This window comes from Mesoplodon mirus (genome assembly GCF_964341445.2).
Source record: "Mesoplodon mirus genome assembly, chromosome: X".
Classification (NCBI taxonomy): domain Eukaryota; kingdom Metazoa; phylum Chordata; class Mammalia; order Artiodactyla; family Ziphiidae; genus Mesoplodon; species Mesoplodon mirus.
In genome coordinates, this window is record NC_138981.1 from 63,611,661 (window position 1) to 63,634,448 (window position 22,788).

The 22,788-nt window shown below is 35.8% G+C and overlaps 1 protein-coding gene across 1 annotated transcript in view; it reads right to left on the minus strand.

The window, feature by feature from the left end:
• ZDHHC15 (zDHHC palmitoyltransferase 15) overlaps window positions 1-22,788 on the minus strand; it is a 122,575-nt gene that overhangs the window by 26,558 nt on the left and 73,229 nt on the right. Inside the window, exons 8-10 of the mRNA XM_082609102.1 lie at window positions 19,214-19,346; window positions 17,480-17,606; window positions 7,091-7,194 (exon numbers count right to left, since the gene is read on the minus strand). Coding sequence (XP_082465228.1) covers window positions 7,091-7,194; window positions 17,480-17,606; window positions 19,214-19,346 — 364 coding nt within the window. The remainder of the gene's footprint in view (window positions 1-7,090; window positions 7,195-17,479; window positions 17,607-19,213; window positions 19,347-22,788) is intronic.

Consider the following 22,788-nt stretch of genomic DNA (forward strand, 5'->3'; position numbering starts at 1 on the left):
ATTAACAAAATAGCAATACGAATATATATATCGATAATTACCTTAAGTGTAAATGGATTAAATGCTTCAACCAAAAGACAGAGACTAGCTGAATGGACACAAAAGCAAGACCTGTATATAGGCTGTCTACAAGAGACCCATTTCAGGTCCAGGGAAACATACAGACTGAAAGAGAGGGGATGGAAAAAGGTATTCTATGCAAATGGAAATCAAAAGAAAGCTGGAGTAGTGATACTCATATCAGACAAAATAGACTTTAAAATAAGGACTGTTATAAGAGACAAAAAAGGACACTACATAATGGTCAAGTGATCAATCCAAGAAGAAGATGCAGCAATTGTAAATATATATGCACCCAACATAGGAGTACCTCAATGTATAAGGCAAATGCTAGCAGCCATAAAAGGAGAAACCAACAGTAACACAATAATAGTGGGGGACTTTAACACCCCACTTAGATCAATGAACAGATCACCCAGACAGGAAATCAATAAGGAAACACAGCCGTTAAATGACACATTATACCACATGGACCTAATGGATATTTAAAGAGTATTCCATCCAAAAGCAGCAGAATACACATTCTTAAGTGCACATAGAACATTCTCCAGGATAGATCACATGGTGGGCCACAAAGCAAGCATCAGTAAATTTAAGACAATTGAAATCATACCAAGCACCTTTCCTGACCACAACTCTATGAGAATATAAATCAACTACAAGGAAAAAACCGTAAAAAACACAAACATGTGGAAACTAAACAACCAATGCATCACTGAAGAAAGCAAAGAGGAAATCAAAAAATACCTAGAGACAAATGAAAATGAAAACACGATGATCCAAAACCTATGGGACACAGGGACTTCCCTGGTGGTCAAGTGGTTAAAACTCCATGCTTCCAATGCAGGGGGCATGGGTTTGATCCCTGGTCATGGAATTAAGATCCTGCATGCCGTATGGTGCAGCCAACAAACAAACAAACAAAAACCACAAAACAAACAAAAACCCCACAAAACCTATGGGATGCAGCAAAAGCAGTTCTAAGAGGGAAGTTTATAGCAATACAATCTTACCTCAGGAGACAAGACACATTTCAAATAAACAACCTAATTCTACACCTAAAGCAACTAGAGAAGGAAGAACAATGAAAACCCAAAATTAGTAGAAGGAAAGAAATAAAAAAGATCAGAGCAGAAATAAATGAAATAGAGATGAAGGAAACAATAGAAAAGATTGATGAAACTAAAAGCTGGTTCTTTGAAAAGATAAACAAAATTGATAAACCTTTAGCCAGACTCATCAAGAAAAAAAAGGAAGAGGGCTCAAATTGATAAAATTAGAAATGAAAAAGGAGAAGTTACTCACTGACACTGCAGAAATACAAAGGATCATAGGAGACTATTAGAAGCAACTCTATGCCAATAAAATGGAAAGCCTAGAAGAAATGGACAAATTCTTAGAAAGGAACAACCCTCCAAGACTGAACCAAGAGAAAATAGAAAATATGAACAAACCAATCACAAGTACTGAAATGGAAACTATGATTTAAAAACTTCCACAAAACAGAAGTCCAGGACCAGATGGCTATACAGGCAAATTCTATCAAACATTTAGAGAAGAGTTAACACCTATCCTTCTCAAAGTATTCCAAAAATACTGCAGATGAAGGAACACTCCAAAATGCATTCTATGAGTCACCATCACTCTGATACCAAAACCAGACAAAGAAACCACAAAAAAGAAAATTACAGGCCAATAACACTGATGAACATAGATGCAAAAATCCTCAACAAAATACTAGCAAACCAAATCCAACAACACATTAAAAGGATCATACACCATGATAAAGTGGGATTTACTACAGGGATGCAAGGATTTTTCAATATCCACAAACCAATCAGTGTGATACACAACACCAACAAATTGAAAACTAAAAACCACATGATCAACTCAATAGATGCAGAAAAAGCTTTTGACAAAATGTAACACCCATTTATGATAAAAACTCTCCAGAAAGTGGGCATAAAGGGAACTTACCTCAACATACTAAAGGCCATATATGACAAAGCCACAGCTAACATCATACTCAATGGTGAAAAGCTGAAAGCATTTCCTCTAAAATCAGAAACAAGACAAGGATATCCAACCTTGCCACTTTTATTCAACATAGTATTGGAAGTCTTAGCCATGGCAATCAGAAAAGAAAAAGAAATAAAAGGAATCCAAACTAGAAATGAAGAAGTAAAACTGTCATTGTTTGCAGATGACATGATACTGTAAATAGAAAATCCTAAATGCACTACCAGAAAACTACTAGAGCTAATCAATAAACTTGGTGAAGTTGCAGGATCCAAAATTAATACACATAAATCTGTTGCATGTCTATACAGTGACACTGAAAGATCAGAAAGGGAAATTAAGGAAACAATCCCATTTACCATCACATCAAAAAGAATAAAATACCTAGGAATAAACCTATCTAAGGAGGCAAAAGACCTGTACACTGAAAACTGTAAGTTGCTGATGAAAGAAATCGAAGACACAAACAGATGGAAAGATATTTCATGTTCTTGGATTGGAAGAATCAATATTGTCAAAATGATTATACTACCCAAGGAAATCTACAGATTCAATGCAATCCCTGTCAAATTACCAATGGCGTTTTTCACATAAGTAGAACAAATAATTTTAAAATTTGTATGGAGACACAAAAGACCCCAAATAGCCAAATAATCTTGAGAAAGAAAAACAGACCTGGAGGAATCAGGTTCCTTGACTTCAGACTATACTACAGAGCTACACTCATCAAAAGAGTATGGTACTGGCATTAAATAGAAATATAGATCAATGCAACAGGATAGAAAGCCCAGAAATAAACCCAAGCACCTATGGTCAATTAATCCATGACAAAGGAGGCAAGAATATACAATGGAGAAAAAGTCTCTTCAATAAGTGGTGCTGGGAAAACTGGACAGCTCCATGTAAAAGAATGAAGTTAGAACATTCTCTAACACCATACACAAAAATAAACTCAAAATGGATTAAAGACCTAAATGTAAGCCTGGATATTATTAAACTCTTAGAGGAAAACATAGGCAGAACACTCTTTGATATAAATCTCAGTAATATCTTTTTGTATCCACCTCCTAGATTATTAAAGTAAAAACAAAATAAACAAATGGGAGTAATTAAACTTAAAAGTTTTGGAAAGCAAAGGAAACCATAAACAAAATGAAAAGAGAACCCACAGAATGGGAGAAAATATTTGCAAATAAAGTGACTGACAATGGGTTAATCTCCAAAATATACAAACAGCACATGCAGCTCAATATCGAAAAAACAAACCACCCAATTAAAAACTGGGCAGAAGATCTAAATAGACATTTCTCCAAAGAAGACATACAGGTGGCCAAAAAGCACATGAAAAAATGTTCAACATTGGTAAGTATTAGAGAAATGCAAATCAAAACTACACTGAGGTCTCACTTCACACTGGTCAGAATGGCCATCCTCAAAAAGTCTACAAACAATAAGTGCTGGAGAGGGTGTGGAGAAAAGGGAACTCTCCTACACTGTTGGTGGGAATATAAATCGGTACAACCACTATAAATAACAGTATGGAGGTTCCTTAAAAAACTAAAAATAGAACTACCATATGATCCAGCAATCCCACTCCAGGGCATATATCCAGAGAGATGCATACTTTAGAAAGATATATGTACCCCAATGTTCATAGCAGCACTATTTACAATAGTCAAGACATGGAAGCAACCTAAATGTCCATCGATAGATGAATGGATAAAGACGTACATATATACAATGGAATATTATTCAGCCATAAAAAAGAATGAAATAATACTGTTTACAGCAACATGGATGGACCTTGAGATGCTCATACTCAGTGAAGTAAGTCAGACAGAGAAAGACAAATATATGATATTTATTTTTGGAAACTAAAAAAAGGATACAAATGAACTTATTTACAAAACAGAAATAGACTCACAGACTTCGAAAACAAACTTTTGGTTACCAAAGGGGAAAAGTTGGGGCGGAGGGGGATAAATTAGGAGTTTGGGATTAACATATACATACTACTATACATAAAATAGATAATCAATGAGGACCTACTACACAGCACAGAGAACTCTACTCAATATTCTGTAATAACCTATACAGGAAAAGAATCTGAAAAAGAATGGATATATATATGTATAACTGAATCATTTTACTGTATACCTGAAACTAACATAACATTGTAAATCAACTATACTCCCAACATAAAATAAAAATTAAATTAAAAAAAAAGAACATACCAAAAAAAATGAAGAAAAATTATGGTAATAAGTGATGAAAGGGTCAGAATTGCCAGCGGTAGTCAAAAGGGATTTTATTCTATATATGTTTTACAACTTTTAATGATTTGTATATTCATGAATTCTTCCTATTGTTAAAGTTAATAAAATGTCATAAAAGCCAAAGAAAATCTCCTCAGAATTATACATCGATCTGTCACTTTTGATTTGCACATTTTTTCTATGCATGTGTACATTAATTCTCATCAGAGAAGTCTCTTTAAATCTCTTGACTTCATAAAGGTGTTCCTTTACCTCATATGTTGCTGTACTAAAATAAGGCAGGGACCTACCTACTGTATAGCACAGGGAGCTATACTCAATATTTTGTAATAACCTATAAGGGAAAAGAATAAAAAAATAGATTTATATGTATGTATACCTGAATCACTTTGTTGTACACTGGAAACTAACACAACATTGTAAATCAACTATACTTCTATTAAAATAAATTAAAATAGATAAATAAATAAATAAAATGCAAAGTAATAAAAAATAAATTAAGGTGGGGATTTTAAAGAAGATAAAGACTGTATATAGTTCCTGATTATGATATTACATATTTTCTTAACAGGTTATACTTTTTCCCTAGTTTACCAATTTATATACATTTTAGAATGCTTTGCGTTATATAATGTACAAGTACATAATTTATAGTAAACTAAATATTATATTTGGGGCTAGGACTGAAACCCTGATATTATTGCTTAAAGAAATTAAGTTCAATACACGAAATTTTAACTTATAGTAACTTTCCCAGGAATCTAAGTTGTCAAAAGTGCAAGGACTACTTGTATATGACCAGTTTTGCACAGAAATTTTGGGTAAGTGAGGATAACACAGAATCAGACAAATAGTACAGCATGAGGACGTGTGTTAGAGAAAAAGGAGAGTTTTCCAATATTTAAATTCGTTAGATACTGTAATGGGTGATAAAGGAGGGTTGTGAATCTCTTTCAATGGACTTTTAAAAAACCTCACTTATTTAGGATGGTACAGTGTTCTTGCTAAAGCTATAGGTGGCTTATACTCTGTGACTTACAATTTATGTAAGAAGCAGTTGAATGCATTATATAGTAAGATGGCATGCAGCCACAGCACAGCACTGTGTCTCATGTGTATTTGTCCAAAGGACACATACAACATTATACTGGAAAGGATCCAGTATTTGGAATCAGTATGCCTTACTTTAAGTCCAAGTTCTGTCTCTTTCTTGCTATGTGATCTTGCATAAGTTATCTCACATCTCCAAATCTTAGTCTCCTCAGTTATAAAATGGGAATGGTATTAATAATAATGCCTACTTAACCTGACAGTTGTGAGACAAAGGATATGAAAAAAAGTATATGAAAGTTCTTTGTAAACTATAAAATGGTGTACCTATTTTTTTGTGATTGACTATTTTTAAAAAGTCTGGCATTGAAAACTACTTCAAGAAAATAACCTCTTTATAATGCAGTACTGCATCTATAATTAAAGTTTTCCACTTGCCAAAACAAGGCTCAGATATGAATAGTTTTTTTTCCATTGCGGAGATATTTCAAACTATGTTAAGACACTAGAAGTCTATGATTTCTATTAGAGTTTGGATTTCTTAACACCAAAATAAAAGTGCTTATCACTTGTAACCACGGTAAGTAAAAGTCGGTTAGCTGAAGGATGGTAGGTCAAAATACTGTCAGTTTTTCAATAAAGAGTTAGCAGGGTGAGGTAAAGGAGCTGCTTGTGGTATAAGTTCTTTAGGCTGGGTAAGAACTCCTTCCTTTTCTAACTATAGATTTTGGACAGTTTTGTCTTCCTTGGTCCTAGTAACAATGCCTTACTCTAAAACTGGACTTCCAGGTAGAGAAGCTGGGACTAGATCATCTAAGTGGGGAAACCTTTAGAAAGGCTTGTTTCCCACCTCTGCTCCCCACGTCAATGCCTTTCCGTGTCCTTATTCAGCTGTGTTCATCCCATGTACAGTTTGTAATAACTACTACAAGTTCTCACTCAAAATTTCTGTCAGCAACTGCATTATTGGGACCAGTCTGCTATTAACAACATAAACAAATGTTAGAGGCACAGAAGTAAGCATGGAGACAAAGAATAGGTGGCAATGGGGTTACATGACATGAGAACTTAACTTTAGCTCTTCATAAAAATCTCAAGATGACTCAATAATCTGGTGGGAGAAAGGTGGAGGGCAAAGTTCTGACTCCTTATTTTTTCCTTTGAGGGCTGCCATTTAGAAAAGTATAATACGTGGGTGTGTAGCCTTGCCCCTATATACTATCATTTATCTTTTCATGTATTAGACAATGCTAAAGCAGAATGGGAATGAGATTTTAAAGAAAATTTAGCCAATGTGCATGAACCAGGGTAGAGAAAGGTGAGCTGTTACCCACTGATTGAATCAATTCAAGCAAAGCACTCCAAGTGACAACTGGCAGGATTGTTTACAAACATGCACAACACTGTTTATTATGTTTCCTGATTTATCTGATTGGTTATAAATTATAGTATCACAAAGCTGGTAAGGAACCTTCCCAGCTTTCCTCTAATCCTACCTAAGCCACCTATATTTGCTAAACAAATCTGGCCATACTTGCCCTTCTCCATCCAAAGGTCCTTATGATGTTGACATGCTTATATAATATTTCTGTACACTATTTTCTCACTACACTACATTCATTGTGTTAACATAGTCTTTATTAGTCTGCTGAGTGGAGAAAATACTTCCTTCTCACCCTACTTACCTCGGTTGTCATCCTCATTTTCTTCCCAGGGCTCTTCATTTGCTAGCAATGGGTTCTGCGACTCATTCATACACCTCATAGGAAAAGAGTGTCCATCACCAGGGCTGGTGGGGAAATGAAGGCAATGAGATCCTGCAGCTGACATAGACATTTTATGAAGGTAATAACCCTATTAGAAATAGGAGTGGGGTTCTTAGAAAGATTTAAACCATTTAGCTTATTGGCTAAAACCATTCTGGAATAGGCTCTTACAATAGCATCATTTAGTTGCCCTATTGCTCTCAATTTCTATATATGTTTGTTTGTCTGCATCCGTCTTGACTCTTTTAGTTTTTAAGCAACTCTTTAATTCCTTCCCACAATGGCCAGTATGGCAAAATGCACATAAAGCAAACTTCATAAATATAATTGAATTATGAGGATTCCAATTTATATCCCATTATATTATTGCTTTGGTTCTAAATTTTCAAGAAAAATTAGCAGATTCAGAATCACTGAGAGCAGAAGCAAGAAGAACTACAATCCTGAAGCTTGTAGAACAAAAACCACATTCACAGAAAGATAGACAAAATGAAAAGACAGAGGGCTATGTACCAGATGAAGGAACAAGATAAAACCCCAGAAAAAGAACTAAATGAAGTGGAGATAGGCAACCTTCCAGAAAAATGATTCAGAATAATGATAGTAAAGATGATCCAGGACCTCGGAAAAAGAATGGAGGCAAAGATCAAGAAGATGCAAGAAATGTTTCTAAAAGACCTAGAAGAATTAAAGAACAAACAAACAGATGAACAATACAATAACTGAAATGAAAACTACACTGCAAAGAATCAATAGCAGAATAACTGAGGCAGAAGAACGGATAAATGACCTGGAAGACAGAATGGTGGAATTCACTGCTGTGGAAGAAAATAAAGAAAAAAGAATGAAAAGAAATGAAGACAGCCTAAGAGACCTCTGGGACAACATTAAACACAACAACATTTGCATTATAGGGGTCCCAGAAGGAGAAGAGAGAGAGAAAGGAACAGAGAAAATATTTGAAGAGATTATACTTGAAAATTTCCCTAACATGAGAAAGGAAATAGCCACCCAAGTCCAGGAAGCACAGTGAGTCCCATACAGGATAAACCCAAGGAGAAACATGGCGAGACACATAGTAATCAAATTGGCAAAAATTAAAGACAAAGAAAAATTATTGAAAGCAGCAAGGGAAAAATGACAAATAACATACAAGGGAACTCCCATAAGGTTAACAGCTGCTTTCTCAGCAGAAACTCTACAAGCTAGAAGAGAGTGGCATGATATACTTAAAGTGATTAAAGGGAAGAAACTACAACCAAGATTACTCTACTCAGCAAGGATCTCATTCAGATTCGATGGAGAAATCAAAAGCTTCACAGACAAGCATAAGCTAAGAGAATTCAGCACCACCAAACCAGCTCTACAACAAAACTAAAGAAACTTCTCTAAGTGGGAAACATAAGAGGAGAAAAGGACCTACAAAAACAAACCCAAAACAATTAAGAAAATGGTCACAGGAACATACATATTGATAATTACCTTAAACGTGAATGGATTAAATGCTCCAACTAAAAGACACAGGCTTGATGAATGGATACAAAAACAAGACCCATATATATGCTCTCTACAAGAGACCCACTTCAGACCTAGGGGCACATACAGATTGAAAGTGAGGAGATGGAAAAAGATATTCCATGCAAATGGAAATCAAAAGAAAGCTGGAGTAGCTATACTTGTATCAGATAAAACAGACTTTAAAATAAAAAATGTTATAAGAGACAAGGAAGGACACGACATAATGATCAAGGGATCAATCCAAGAAGAAGATATAACAATTATAAATATACATGCACCCAACATAGGAGCACCTCAATACATAAGGCAACTGCTAACAGCTATAAAAGAGGAAATCAACAGTAACACAATAATAGTGGGGGACTTTAACACCTCACTTACACCAATGGACAAATCATCCAAAATGAAAATAAATAAGGAAACAGAAGCTTTAAATGACACAATAGACCAGATAGATGTAACTGATATTTATAGGACATTCCATCCAAAAACAGAAGATTACACTTTCTTCTCAAGTGCGCATGGAACATTCTCCAGATAGATAACATCTTGGGTCACAAATCAAGCCTCAGTAAATTTAAGAAAACTGAAATCATATCAGGCATCTTTTCTGACCACAATGCTATGAGACTAGAAATGAATTACAGGGAAAAAAACGTGAAAAACACAGACACATGGAGGCTAAACAATACATTACTAAATAACCAAGAGATCACTGAATAAATCAAAGAGGAAATCAAAAATACCTAGAGATAAATGACAATGAAAATACGACTATCCAAAATCTACGGGATGCAGCAAAAGCAGGTCTAAGAGGGAAGTTTATAGCTATACAAGCCTACATCAAGAAACAAGAAAAATTTCAAGTAAACAATCTAATCTTACACCTAAAGGAACTTGAGAAAGAAGACTAAAAAGAAAAACCCAAAGTTAGCAGAAGGAAATAAATCATAAAGATCATAAAGAAATAATGAAATAGAAACAAAGAAACAATAGCAAAGATCAATAAAACTAAAAGCTGGTTCTTTGAGAAGATAAACAAAATTGATAAGCCATTAGCCAGACTCATCAAGAAAAAGACAGAGAGAACTCAAATCAATAAAATTAGAAATGAAAAAGGAGAAGGTACAACAGACACCACAGAAATACAATGCATCCTATGAGACTACTACAAGCAACTCTATGCCAATAAAATGGACAACCTGGAAGAAATGGACAAATTCTTTGAAAGGTATAACCTTCCAAGACTGAACCAAGAAGAAATAAAAAATATGAACAGACAAATCACAAGTAATGAAATTGAAACTGTGATTAAAAACCTTCCAACAAACAAAAGTCCAGGACCAGATGGCATCACAGGTGAATTATATTGAACATTTAGAGAAGAGCTAACACCCATGCTTCTCAAACTCTTCCAAAAATTGCAGAGGAAGGAACTCTCTCCAACTCATTCTATGAGGACAGCATCACCCTGATACCAAAACCAGACAAAGATACTACAAAAAGAAAAAGAAAATCACAGACCAATATCACTGATGAATATAGACACAAAAATCCTCAACAAAAGACTAGCAAACAGAATCCAACAACACATGAAAAGGATCATACACCATGATCAGGTGTGATTTATCCCAGGGAAGCAAGGATTCTTCAATATATGCAAATCAATCACTGTGATACACCATATTAACAAATTGAAGAAAAAAAACATATGATCATCTCAATAGATGCAGAAAAGGCTTTTGACCAAATTCAACACCCACTTATGATAAAAACTCTCCAGAAAGTGGGCATAGAGGGAACCTACCTCAACATAATATAGGCCATATACGACAAACCCACAGAAACATCATTCTCAATGGTGAAAAACTGAAAGCATTTCCTCTAAGATCAGGAATGAGACAAGGACGTCCACCCTCACCATGATTATTCAACATAGTTTTGGAAGTCCTAGTCACGGCAATCAGAGAAGAAAAAGAAATAAAAGGAATACAAATTGGAAAAGAAGAAGTAAAACTGTCACTGTTTGCTGATGACATGATACTTTACATAGAGAATCCTAAAAATGCCACCAGAAATCTACTAGAACTAATCAACGAATTTGGTAAAGTTGCAGGATACAAAATTAATGCACAGAGATCTCCTGCTTTCCTATACACTAATGATGAAAAATCTGAAAGAGAAATTATGAAAACTCTCCCACTTACCATTGCAACATAAAGAATAAAATACCTAGGAGTAAACCTACCTAGGGAGACAAAAGACCTGTATGCAGAAAACTATAAGACACTGATGAAAGAAATTAAAGATGATACCAACAGATGGAGAGATATACCATGTTGTTGGATTGGAACAATCAATATTGTGAAAATGACCCTAGTACACAAAGCAATCTACAGAATGAATGCAATCCCTATCTAATTACCAATGGCATTTTTTACAGAACTAGAACAAATCATCTTAAAATTTGTATGGAGACACAAAAAACCCCGAATAGCCAAAGCAGTCTTGAGGGAAAAAAACGGAGCTGCAGGAATCAGACTCCCTGACTGCAGACTATACTACAAACCTACAGTAATCAAGACAATATGGTACTGGCACGGAAACAGAATCATAGATCAATGGAACAAGATAGAAAGCCCAGAGATAAACCCACGCACCTATGGTCAACTAATCTATGAAAAAGGAGGCAAAGGTATAAAATGGACAAAAGACAGTCTCTTCAATAAGTGGTCCTGGGAAAACTGGACAGCTACATGTAAAAGAAAGAAATTAGAATACTCCCTAACACCATACAGAAAAATAAACTCATAATTGATACGAGGGCTTCCCTGGTGGCCCAGTGGTTGAGAGTCCGCCTGCCGATGCAGTGGACACGGGTTTGTGTCCCGGTCTGGGAAGATCCCACATACTGCAGAGCGGCTTAGGCCCATGAGCCATGGCTGCTGAGCCTGTGTGTCCGGAGCCTGTGCTGTGCATCGGGAGAGGCCACAACAGTGAGAGGCCCGCAAACCGCAAAAAAAAAAAAAAAAAAAAAAAAAAAAAATGGATTCGAGACCTAAATATAAGACTGGACACTATAAAACTCTTAGAGGAAAACATACGAAAAACTCTTTGACATAAATCACAGCAAGATCTTTTTTGATCCACCTCCTAGAGTAATGGAAATAAAAACAAAAATAAACAAATGGGACCTAATGAAACTTCAAAGATTTTGCACAGCAAAGGAAACCATAAACAAGACGAAAAGACAACCCTCAGAATGGGAGAAAATATTTGCAAATGAATCAATGGACAAAGGATTAATCTCCAAAATATATAAACAGCTCATGCAGCTAAATATTAAAGAAACAAACAACCCAATCAAAAAATGGGCAGAAGACGTAAATAGACATTTCTCCATAGAAGACATACAGATGGCCAAGAAGCACATGAAAAGCTGCTCAACATCACTAATTATTAGAGAAATGCAAATCAAAAGTACAATGAGGTATCACCTCACACCATTTAGAATGGGCATCATCAGAAAATCTACAAAAAACAAATGTTGGAGAGGGTGTGGAGAATAGGAAACCCTCTTGCACTGTTGGTGGGAATGTAAATTGATACAGCCAGTATGGAGAACAGTATGGAGATTCCTTAAGAAACTAAAAATAGAATTACCATGTGATCCAGCAATCCCACTACTGGGCATATACCCAGAGAAAACCATAGTTCAAAAAGACACATGCACCCCAGTGTTCATTGCAGCACTATTTACAATAGCCAGGTCATGGAAACAAGCTAAATGCCCATCAGCAGACGAATGGATAAAGAAGATGTGGTACATATATACAATGGAATATTAGCCATAAAAAGGAACGAAACTGAGTCATTTGTTGAGACGTGGATGGATCTAGAGTCTGTCATACAGAGTGAAGTAAGTCAGAAAGAGAAAAACAAATATCGTATATTAATGCATGTATGTGGAACTTAGAACAATGGTACAGATGAACTGGTTTGCAAGGCAGAAGTTGAGACACAGATGTAGAGAACAAATGTATGGACACCAAGCGGGGAAAACTGCGGTGGGGTTGGGATGGTGGTGTGCTGAATTGGGCGATTGGGATTGACATGTATACACTGATGTCTATAAAATTGATGACTAGGGCTTCCCTGGTGGCTCAGTGTTTGAGAGTCCCCCTGCCGATGCAGGGGACACGGGTTCGTGCCCCGGTCTGGGAAGATCCCACATGCCGCAGAGCAGCTGAGCCTGTGAGCCATGGCCACTGAGCCTGCGCATCCGGAGCCTGTGCTCCGCAACTGGAGAGGCCACAACAGTGAGAGGCCCGCGTACAGCAAAAAAAAAAAAAAAAAAAAAAAAAAAAAAAAAAAAAAAAATTGATGACTAATAAGAACCTGCAGTATAAAAAAGCAAACAAAAAACAACTAATACTAAACTTTCTTTGGGTTATTTGTATGGAAATATGTTAATATAGATGTTTCAGACATTACATGAAATTTCTAAAAATCTTAAATGTTCTGGTATAATGTCATAATTCTAGTTATTGCTTTAAAATGTATATCTCAGAAATAACTAAATTTCTTTGTCAATTGCATTATTATGAACTTTCATCAAATCTTTAACCATGGTCATTTTTAAGTCTTTTGTCATTTACAGACAGTTCTGGTTGTACTCTGATGCTTTTGCAAAAATGTTCCTATAAGAGGGTTTCATCTCCAAGGAATTCATGCAAAAGACTCTGACAAGTACAGGTTTCTGGTAGCTGACTATACTGCTGAACTGAATGAATAAGCTTTTTGAGAACTGAAGTGGAAAACTGATGAATTCATAAAAGTGCTAACAAAAGATCAAGATAAAAAAATTAATTACATGGGACTGAGTGTACTGATGAGGATGATTATAATTTTTGTGACTTTCTGTTTGAATAAAAAAAAGTACCATTGAATTCACTGGAGATAACGTGCTGTGAATTGGTGATAGATAATAATAATGGCTGAATGCCCTGTTATTTGGCTTGTATGGCAGAAACGTTATTAAAAGGTGGGAGAAAGAGCCAAAGTGAGGCATTTCTAAGAGTGCAGATCCTTGGGGCAATTATCCTCCCGCAGATTTGATAGTTCTCTACAGATGATGTAACTATACTGATTATAAGTGAGTGGGCTTTGATTTTTGCTCTTGTTCTTTATTCCAAAGAAGACTCATTTTAAACCTCCCTTTGGCATAGTGTTATTGTGTGTTTGTGTATGTATGTGTGTGAGTGGGGTGCAAATAATTGCTGGTATTAGTTATTAATCAACATTACCCACTGACACAGTTTTGTCTTATGATTTATAGCCAGGGCATAGGATATACCACAGCTTTTAAATAAGTGAGCCTGTAAAACACTAGCTGGTACAGAGGAACTACTAGGGCAATTAATGAAGAGGAGAAAATCTTTCTTAATTACCACCTTACTCCAGAAAAGTTTCCTCAAATAAGTGAACAAATGGCTGTATCCCTGTCTGAAGAATGGATCTAAAGGGGATTGCAAGCCTATAAATAAGCTTTGCTCTAGATCTAGTTTAGGTGATAGTAGTTTTAATCTGGTTCATGAAGTCACTCAGAGGACACAAGCTCATCTCTCCTTCATTGCTTTCTCTTCATTCCTGTTGCAATTATAAGAATTACCTAGAATCTCTAAATCAATCTTTGTTTGTTCTTGCTTTTTGTTCTTGTTTAAATTAAAAACTTTAACTTTTCCCTCCATGAAAGTAATATAAGCATTTAATCCCAAAATATGAAAAGTGGAGAAAAAAAAATTCTAAGACTGTTGGCCATACCACTTAGAGCATTTTGGGGGTATACTTCTCCTCTGTTGTTTTTCTTCTCCATATATTTGTTTTTTCATTTATAAATTATTTTATTTTTTAATTGTTGTAGAGTTGATGTACAATTTCATATAAGTTACAGATGTACAATATAGTGATATACAATTTTTTTTTCAATCCCAAACTCCCTAACTATCTCCCCCTGCCCCCACTTCGCTCCTGGTAACCATAAGTTTGTTCTCTGAGTCTGTGAGTCCGTTTCTGTTTTGTAAATAAGTTCATCTGTATCATTTTTTTTAGATTCCACATAATTGATATCATACGATATTTCTCTTTCTCTGTCTGACTTACTTCCCCTAGTATGACAATCTCTAAGTCCATCTATGTGGCCGCAAATGGCATTATTTCATTCTTTTCAATGGCTGAGTAATATTCCATTGTGTATATGTACCACAACTTCTTTATCCATTCATCTGTCTATAGACATTAAGGCTGCTTCCATGTCTTGGTTATTGTAAACAGTGCTGCAGTGAACATCGGGGTGCATGTATACTTTCAGACTATGTTTTTCTCTGGATATATGCCCAGGAGTGGGATTGCAGGATCATATGGCAGCTCTATTCTTAGTTTCTTAAGGAAACTCCATTACCCTGATACTAAAACCAGATAAAGATACCACAAAAAAGAAAATTACAGGCCAATATCACTGATGAACATAGATGCAAAAATCCTCATCAAAACACTAGCAATCTGAATCCAACAATACATGAAAAGGATCATACAGCATAATCAAGTGGGATTTATCTCAGGGATGTAAGGATTCTTCAATATCCACAAATCAATCAGTGTGATACACCACATCAACAAATTGAAGACTAAAAACCATATGATCATCTCAATAGGTGCAGAAAAAGCTTTTGACAAAATTCAACACCCATTTATGATAAAATCTCTCCAGAAAGTGGGCATAGAGGGAAGATACCTCAACATAATAAAGGCCATATACGACAAACCCACAGCTAACATCCTACTCAATGGTGAAAAGCTGAAAGCATTTCCTCCAAGATCAGGAACAAGACAAGAATGTCAACTCTCACCACTTTTATTCAACATACTTTTGGAAGTCCTAGCTATAGTAATCAGAGAAGAAAAAGAAATAAAAGGAATCCAAACTGGAAATGAAGAAGTTAAACTATCACTGTTTGCAGACGACATGACACTATACATAAAAAATACTAAATATACCACCAGAAAACTAGTAGAACTAATCAATGAATTTGGTAAAGTTGCAAGATACAAAATTAATACACAGAAATCTGTTGCTTTTCTATACACTAACAATGAAAGATCAGAAAGAAAAATTCAAGAAACAATCCCATTTACTATCACACCAAAAAGGATAAAATACTTAGGAATAAACCTAAGGAGGCAAAAGACCTGTACTCCGAAAACTATAAGACGCTGCTGAATGAAATCAAAGAATGACACAAACAGATGGAAAGATATACTATATTCTTGGACTGGAAGAATCAATATTGTCAAAATGACTATACTACCCAAGGCAATCTACAGATTCAATGCAATCCCCATAAAATTACCAATGACATTTTTCACAGATTTAGAACAAAATCTTAAAATTTGTATGGAGATACAAAAGACCCCGAATAGCCAAAGCAATCTTGAGAAAGAAAAATGGAGCTGGAGGAATCAGGCTCCTGGACTTCAGATTATACTACAAAGCTATAGCCATCAAAACAGTATGGTATCAGCACAGAAATAGAAATATAGATCAATGGAACAGGATAGAAGGTCCATATATTTGTATATATCAAAAAACATAAGAATCTCCATGTCCAGTGTTCCAGTAATTCCGTTTCTGGGAATTATTCTAAAGCTAGAGATAAACTAGGCACAAAAATGTTCATTGTGACATTATTTCCAGGTAATAATTAGGAAACAAACTGAACATTCAACACTATGGGAATATATATTTCCCCAATGGTTGGAATATGATGTAGTTAAAAGTAGTGGTTATAAAGACTATATCACAGGGCTTCCCTGGTGGTGGAGTGGTTGGGAATCTGCCTGCCAATGCAGGGGACACAGGTTCAATCCCTGGTCTGGGAGGATCCCACATGCCACAGAGAAGCTAGGCCTGTGTGCCACAACTACTGAGCCTGACCTCTAGAGCCCGCGAGCCACAACTACTGAGCCCACATGCACAACTACTGAAGCCCACGTGCCTGGAGCCCATGCTCCGCAACAAGAGAAGCCACCGCAATGAAGAGTAGCCCCTGCTTGCTGCAACTAGAGAAAGACTGCATACAGCAATGAAGACCCAATGCAGCCAAAATTAATTAAATTAAAAAAAATAAAGACTATGTCACAATAAGGGGAAATGTTTACTATAATTTAAGTGAAAAATGTAAAATTCAAAGTAGTATGTATACTGTTATTAAAAATATGTACAAATACATACAGAAGAAAAACAACAGAGTTATTTAAAAACCAAATTCATGGGCTTCCCTGGTGGCACAGTGGTTGAGAGTCCACCTGCTGATGCAGGGGACATGGGTTCGTGCCCCGGTCCAGGAAGATCCCACATGCCGTGGAGCAGCTGGGCCAGTGAGCCATGGCTGCTGAGCCTGCGTGTCCGGAGCCTGTGCTCCTCAACGGGAGAGGCCACAACAGTGAGAGGCCCGTGTACCACAAAAAAACAAAAACAAACAAACAAACAAAAAACCCAAATTCATTTACAAATGACTGGTACCAGTTTACACTGCTACAAACAAAGCATGAGAATGCTTATTGTATCATGCCCTCACCACCTGATTTATCTTTACTAACCTAGTAATGAAAAACTCGGGAAATACAGTTTTACATTGGACTGATATCTAGTGCATAATACAGTCAAAATTGAATTTGCTACTTCAAGGCATGGTTCAGCATCAACTTCTTTCAGTGGTAATAATTACCTACCTGGACCCAATAGGTATTAACCAGAACTTCTTGTTATCTCCAAACACCTGCTGGATATTTTTGATGAAGCCAAGGTTGAACCCATTTTTCTCTGGGCCACTTGTAAACACTGGAGTACAGAAGGCCTCTATGGAAGAGTAGGGAATTTGAAGAAAAGAAGAAGAGAGCAATAATCAGGACCATTACAATTTTACAGTTCTCCATGAATGTGACTTGCTTCTACAATATTTTTTTGCTGTGGTAGCATAGGCCCCTCATTCTTAGTTATTGCTAAATTACTTGGTAAAAACCAGCTTAATCACTTTAATACAAAGTAAGTTTGTTATTAAACATAAAGAATTGGTACACTCTTTTTTAAAAAATGCAGAAGAAACACATGATGGTATAAATAATTGAACAGTCATGGGTTAGTATGTGTTTTGTACTGCATGTAAGGAGTGAAAGAACAAATCTAACAGCACTTTATTTGAATCTAAATGGCAGTAACAGCCAAATGGTCTCTATATTTAGAGCTGGGATGAAAGTAATGACACATAAAGAGATGGTAATGACATTGATTTGGTTTTGAAACATTTCAGAAATGAACATGTTCACACTGAAGCCTGCAATGTAAGAAATTGAGTTTTACTCTAGAAAAAATGTCAATGGGTGGACTATAATCACCTCAACGACTATGAGAAATTGGACCATGTTAGTGCACATTATTTTTAGATACACATTTATCCCATTAAGCAGACACTTTCACTGTTGGGCTCTGGCTGCATCTGGCCATTTCCCTTTTGTTCTTTGTTTTCAGATTGTGTTATCATGAAGCTTTTAGTACTTTTCTATGTTGTAGCTGCTCTCTAAGCCAAATATGCTAATCTACTACCCTAGCAACTAAGTGCTACATATATATTTGGTTTAGAAAATAAATGCAAATACTTTCTTAGCTGTTATTATCATTATTAGCAAATGAATTCCAAAAGTAGAGTAGCTTTTGCACTATACTTTCCTCAAATGTATCTTAGCTAAACATTCAGTATTTGGACACTTTCTCCTTAACCCTCATGCATTTATTCGTGTACAGTATAAATATTTGTTTCACCATGAAAACGATTATTGCACTGGATACATCAGAAATGCAATTCTCCAAATAAAAGCCCAGAGTATAGAGTAGTGGAAAAATTTTCAGAGAAAAATTTTCATTTCTTGTGCTCATTTTCTAGAGACTCACTTGTTCAATGTGTTTATCTCATTCCCACAGTCCCTACACAGCTCCTTGATAACTGTAGATATTCAATGATTTGTTGGTTTGGATTTTTTCTCAGGACTCTGTTTTTAGAAGTGTTCAATAAATTAGATTTTTCTATCTTTATTGACCTTGACTTCCTCCTTCTGATGTTCCCTTCTGTACTGATTCTTACCTTCACTTCCTTATGTGAGCACCCTTTCAAAATTTTCAAGCTGAAAATCTGGGGAGCTATTACACAGAATGAACTATAAAAAGCAATGGTCATTTTTGATTTTGTGTGAGGTTTTATTCACTAATGTTCTCTTTAGTCTGTAAGCTTCATTCACTATGGCTCTCCAGTTTGGTAAAACGTGTTTACATCTGTTTCCGTTTGGAGGCAAAGAGATGTCACTTCAGGTGAAATGTTTCATTGGAAGTTTTTCTCTTCCTTGGGAACAATCCATAGGTCAAAGGGATATACATTCATATGTTTTTTTCCTAGTCTTAATATCCAGTCTTACCTAAGGTGGTTTTGTTTCTGCTGACAAGCCAACAATGGTAACCAAAGAGAATCACAAGGCTGACAAAAAACATGCAGGCCACAAAGAGGAGAAAAAGGACATGGAACTTAGAGCGAACACTGGGCAATTCTCCCTAGAAAAGAAATAATAAACAAACAGAAACAAAGGATTAAAGTCATAAGGTTTGGCTAGTTTTTCTGTATAGGTTAGTACTTTCTTCCATATGTATAAAAAAAAATGTCTAGCTGTAATTTAAAAAGTCGATTTTGTAAAATTTTTACAAAACAGTTCTTTCTGTGGATGACCATACCTTATTATGGATATGCTATTAGCCTACAAAGCCTAAAATGGATCTTTGCTTAAGTGCAGTTCAGTGTAAAATAGATTATATAATATACCAATTAGAAAAGGGTAAGGTTAAAAGAGTATACTGAAGCCATAATTGGTATGCAACCTCTTAAAGCTTGTATTCCATTTAGTTTGTAAATTTTGAGTCATTGGCTAGAGGTGATCTTAAGGTCACATGGTTCATCCTCTTGTTTCAAGGTGGGTTATTCTGGAATACTTTATATGTCATGTTTCTTTGGATATATGTGTGCTAAAATTGTCACAGTGATATATGTAGGAAGTTAAAACACATAGGTAGAATTTTAAAATGTTCTACCTCTAAGTCGACTTGATTTTAAGGCTACTGCAAATTTTGTGTGGTTGTTTTTTATAGTTGAAGTAGAATGTGCTGGTATATTACATCCTGTGAAACAGCTGTTTAGACAGTAAAATCATGCAAGATTTGACAGGCAATTGTAAAAGTAGGTAGCTAAAGACTTTTATAGTTAGCTGGGACATCTCATTTTCCATATGGCAACAGTTTTGTTTTTTTAAAGCAGTCCCAGACTAGAATGAATTTTCTAAAGTTCTATAGCATGCATAGCATGCAACATTTTGTCTTCTGAAGAGAACTTTAGAAAACATTTTCAATTTTGGAGTAAGCATTTGGGAGAAACACTTTTCTTTATTTCCCCCTTTCCTGTGCTGATCATTGTTTTTTGTGTGATGAATTGCTTTGAAATATTTCCAAATGCTCTTGAGTCGTAAAGGTGATTCTTGGTTGAAGTAGACCTTGACATTAGGATCTAGTTCTACTACAGTTTGGAAGGAGAAAGTTAAGGCTTGGAAACATTTGGCAAATTCAGATGGTACAGAATTTTTTCATCTCTTAGAGGAGATTTATATTTATTTTGATGTAAGGAAATATTGGGAATCTTCCAGACAGTATGTGTTTGAAGGATGAAGATAAAGTGAAGTAAACCAGTCAGATGCTTTCAGCTGAGGGGTGGTCTGGGTGAAATTTGCTTGGGGACAGAGCACCCCAGGAAATAGCTATACCAAGGACTTTGACCTTCATGAACTTTTATGTGAAGCTCCTTTTTGAAATGATTCCTCTATAAAATCTTGGCCTAAGCACCCAAATTGAATTTGATTGGTTTTTGTTTGTTTTGTTTTGAATTTATAGGAAAGATTTTGTAGTGGTTTTTGCCTGTGTTTTTGTTTTCATAATCTCTACTTTTTAAATAAGTTTTTAAAAGGTTTTAAAGCTCACACTTATTTTACTTCTTATCTTTCATGTTTAAATGGACAATAGGAAATGGCTGGGCAGGAGGGACTGATATAAAGTCAGTTCACACTCGGAGGGGCTGAGCTGCAAGTCTTTCCCTTCCCTAATTGCTCTTATAGAACTCTCTTCTGTCTGCCAAAGCATATCTACTGTGTTGTCCCTTGATAAAGTCCTTAATATTTAACTTTCTTTTTTGTTAGAAGAGGGTGATGGCCCTATGTTCAAAATTACCTACTCAAGAGATAACCAAGCTAAATTACTCAAAGCAATAACCACCAGAAACAGTTCAGGGGAATATTGGTAGATTAATCTTATTATCTTAGTTCTAAAAGAATTCATAGCCTCTATGAAGAGATCCATGGCCCAGTGTGGGAGGTGTATATTACTACTTTTTTCATGTCAAATATCAATTTCCTATCAAAGTGCTACTCTTTAAGTTAATATTGAGAGGAGAACCACAATCTGATGGTCTTCTGAATTCTTTATTTCAAAGGAGCTAGAGCTTCTCTATAGTAGGACCATAATGGGCAGTAGGACATGGTACAGTGTTTAAGATGACTGGGCTTAAGAGTCAGACAAGTTCAAGTTCTCACTTTGCAACTTAGAAGCTGGGTGATCCTGAGCAAGTCACTTAACTACTATGACCCTCAGTTTTATCATCTTTAAATTAGACTAATAATTCCTGCTCTACCTAGTTCACAAGGTTGTGGTGAGGATAAGATGATATAACAGATATGAAAGTGCTTTGAAAATGGTAAAGTACCATACAAATGGAGGTTGCTATTCTTAGGAGCACAGCTAGTCTCCTTGATACATGGCTTTTAAAATACATGGCAGTGTTTACTTTTCATTTTAGGGGAGACTCAATTTGAACTGAGAAAGCCATCTTTAAACCACACCAAAGTGCTCTCTGGCTGGAGAGACTGCAAAGAAGCATTTCTCTGAACTGTCAATGCCCTTTTCATTATGAGGGCAAGCCAGGACAGGTTTCCTCACCTAGCATCTGTCAGGCATAAGCTAGTTTATTGTGGAGAAAAAAATGAAGGAATAGGAAATGGGCAAGGCTATTTTCACCCCTTGCTTGTGAATACTGGCACATTTCTGGAGATTAAATCATATCTAGATATTATCTTTCAAGGGTAAAAGAAGCATACAGCACTGGCTGGCACTGTGGTATTTGACTATTGGCTGACTAGGAGGGCCAAAAGCAAAATGTATGAAATACAACATTGTTTACTCTGTTATCAAAGGGTAGTTTTTAAACAGTAGCCTACTGTGTTAAGGACCAAGTAAAGTCTGTAGTGAAGACCAAGGCTGACACTTTCCCTGCTGAATTGGTTGCAGGAGATTTTTTTAATGGTAGTGGCTCAGTGTGTGAATAGAATGCCAAAAAGGTCATGGAAACCTGGGCAATAGATAAGAGATCCTGCGATGTGGAAAGGGGCCAAAGAAGAGATACCAGGATGATGAAGCATTTTGTATTTGGGGAAAATTTATGATAAAACTTCCTTTCTGCTTATACTTTTATATCCCTGAGTTGAGATTTTGATATGTATTATATAATTCCTGATTCTTATAGTTATTAAATATTGGAATTGATTAAGCAAGTCGAAGGGAGAATGCAAAGCCCATACCTCTATAATATTCTACACTATATTTTCTACACTAGTAGGGATCAAAGCACTAATTAATAATTTAAATATTCTCGGCTATTTAGGCTCTCACTGCCTTGCCTTTCTCCTTTTTTTTCTCCAGTTTATTATAATCTATATTCTACTCACAGGATTTATGTGCTTTACCTCTCCCCCTGAGGTGAGATATTCCTGTTATACAGGCTCTTGTGCAATTCCTAAAGTAATAACCAGTAGCTCTGCCCACATCTGCTTTTTGCTATTCAGGTTCAGTTTGGAAAGCCCTCATCATGTAAGGTTATAATGTCTTAGTAACTGTATTGTAGTTG